Genomic DNA, 2,500 nt, shown 5'->3' on the forward strand with positions numbered 1-2,500 from the left:
TGCCGCCCGGCAGCCGAGGACAGGGCGCCGCCACCCAGGCCCGGGCCATCTTCGGGGCTCTCGGGAGGCGGCCGGGGAAAAAGCCCGCGCGGGCTCGGCCCTTCGAGCCCCGGCCGCCAACCGCCCGCAACAATGCCCGCCGCCGCCGCCGGACGACGGGCGCCGGCTTAAGGCCGGCCCACCGAAAGGACGAGACGCCGCCGCCTCGCCGCCCTCGCACACCATCGCCTTCGCCCGGGGCCCTCAGGGAGCCGGCAGCCGCCACCGGCTCGGGCTGGACGCTGCTGTCGGGCCCCCGCGGGCCCCCCTCGGCCGTCCCAGTCCCGCACTCCCTCGGCTGCGCTTTCGCGCTCGGCTCTCGTCTTCCTCTCCCGTCATCGGGCCCGCCCGAGGAAGCCGGTCGAGAGCCCCGCGGCTTTCTCGCGCCGGCCTTCCTGCCGCTCGTGGGGTTGGCCGGCCCGTGGCACGCGCCGAAGGCCGCGCGGCAGCAGACGCGGAAGAAAAGGGGCCCTCGGAACCCGCGCTGCTAGACAACCCCTGCCCACAATACGGACAGACGCGTCCTGGCGCCGCCGCGCCTCCGAAGCGGCTCGAGGCTCCTCAGCGGGGAGGCGCGCGAGAGCAGGCCGCCTCTCGCCTAGACCTAACCGGAGGCGGCGCCCGACAGCGACCCCTTGGCCGACTTCCGGGGCCGGCCGCGACAACAGGTCTACCCCGAAAATGCCGACAGGCGCCTAAGTCCCGCCGGAGCCGGGTAGACCTGGTGGCCCTGCGCCGGGACGCCGCCGGGGCGCAGGCCGCCGGCGGCGGCCGCGGCGGCCGCATCGGCCGGCTCCGGAACCGGGTAGACCTGATGCTCGCCAGCCCCGGAACCGGGTAGACCTGATGCTCGACAGCACCCGGCGGGGCACGAGGCCGGCCGCGCCCGACTGGGCGAACGGGTCGGCCCGGAAGCCCGGGCCAACAGGTCTACCCGCCGGGCTCGGGCACCAGGTCTACCCGCCGGGCCCGGACACCAGGTCTACCCGCCGGGCTCGGACACCAGGTCTACCCGCCGGGCCCGGACACCAGGTCTACCCGCCGGGCTCGGACACCAGGTCTACCCGCCGGGCCCGAACACCAGGTCGACCCGCCTAACCCGAACGCCAGGTCTACCCGCCGGGCTCGGACACCAGGTCTACCCGCCGGGCCCGGACACCAGGTCTACCCGCCATGCTCGGACACCAGGTCTACCCGCCGGGCTCGGACACCAGGTCTACTCGCCATGCTCGGACACCAGGTCTACCCGCCGGGCTCGGACACCAGGTCTACCCGCCGGGCTCGGACACCAGGTCTACCCGCCGGGCTCGGACACCAGGTCTACCCGCCGGGCTCGGACACCAGGTCTACCCGCCATGCTCGGACAACAGGTCTACCCGCCGGGCTCGGACAAGAGGTCTACCCGCCGGGCTCGGACAAGAGGTCTACCCGCCGGGCTCGGACAAGAGGTCTACCCGCCGGGCTCGGACAACAGGTCTACCCGCCGGGCTCGGACAACAGGTCTACCCGCCGGGCTCGGACAACAGGTCTACCCGCCGGGCTCGGACAACAGGTCTACCCGCCGGGCTCCGAGAGCAGCTGTACCCACCGGCACCCCCGCCGCCGAGCCCAGTCGGCCGCCGCCCTGCCACCTTAAGAGAGTCCCAGCTACTCCCCCTCTGGACCCGCGCCGCGGACAACGCCCTCTCTTTCCCACTCGGAGCCCCGGGCAGGAACGGCGGCGCCTCGGCACCCGCCGAGGGCCTCGGCTAAGCGCTCGGAACCCGCTCCAGCCACCCGACTCGGAGAGCGGCTCGAGCCGACGAGCCCGGACCACAGGTCTACCCGCTGCCCCGGGACACCAGGTCTACCCGCCGGCTTCGGACCAGGGGTCTACCCGCCGGGCACGGACGACAACTCTACCCGCTGCGCACCTCTGCGGCCGAGCCGAGGCGGCGGCAGCCGTGCCACCCGGGCAGAGTCCCGGTTGCTCCCCCCGTTTCCCCGCCCCGCAGAGAACGTCTCTTCTTTCACCCTCGGGGCAGGGGAAAGGCTGCTACGCTCGGAGCGCCGGGCAGAAAGCGCAGCGCTAAGCCCCGAGACCGGCTCTAGCCGCTACTCTCGGACATCGGCTCTTCCCGGCGGCGCCGAGGCGGCCGAGCCCGGTCGGCCGCAGCCGTGCCGCCTAAAGAGAGTCCCAGTTACTCCCCCGGCTTCCCCGCCCCGCAGAGAACGTTTCTTCTTTCAGCCTCGGGGCAGGGGAAAGCCTTAACGCCGGAGAGGAAGTCTGCCGCAAAGGGCCACGGGAGATGGAGTCCCCGCAACGAGCCCCCCGGGAGAGTACTGGACGGAGCATGCGCGCTGGAAGGACTCGCTAAGAACTGTGGGAAATCGGGGAGGTCGGGGCAGGGCCGGAAGGGCACGCCGGCGCGCCGACCGACGGATCGAGCGGTCGCACGCCGTCTGCTCGCTCCGTGAATTC

General features: G+C 73.2%; 1 protein-coding gene across 1 annotated transcript in view; it reads left to right on the forward strand.

The window, feature by feature from the left end:
- LOC135408550 (collagen alpha-1(I) chain-like) overlaps positions 1-880 on the forward strand; it is a 3,892-nt gene extending 3,012 nt beyond the window's left edge. The window contains exon 3 of the mRNA XM_064643661.1: positions 1-880. This exon is cut by the window's left edge and continues 751 nt beyond it. Within this exon, the coding sequence (XP_064499731.1) occupies positions 1-880 (880 nt within the window).
- The last annotated feature ends 1,620 nt before the right edge of the window (positions 881-2,500 follow it).

This window comes from Pseudopipra pipra, unplaced genomic scaffold, assembly GCF_036250125.1.
Source record: "Pseudopipra pipra isolate bDixPip1 unplaced genomic scaffold, bDixPip1.hap1 HAP1_SCAFFOLD_52, whole genome shotgun sequence".
Lineage (NCBI taxonomy): Eukaryota > Metazoa > Chordata > Aves > Passeriformes > Pipridae > Pseudopipra > Pseudopipra pipra.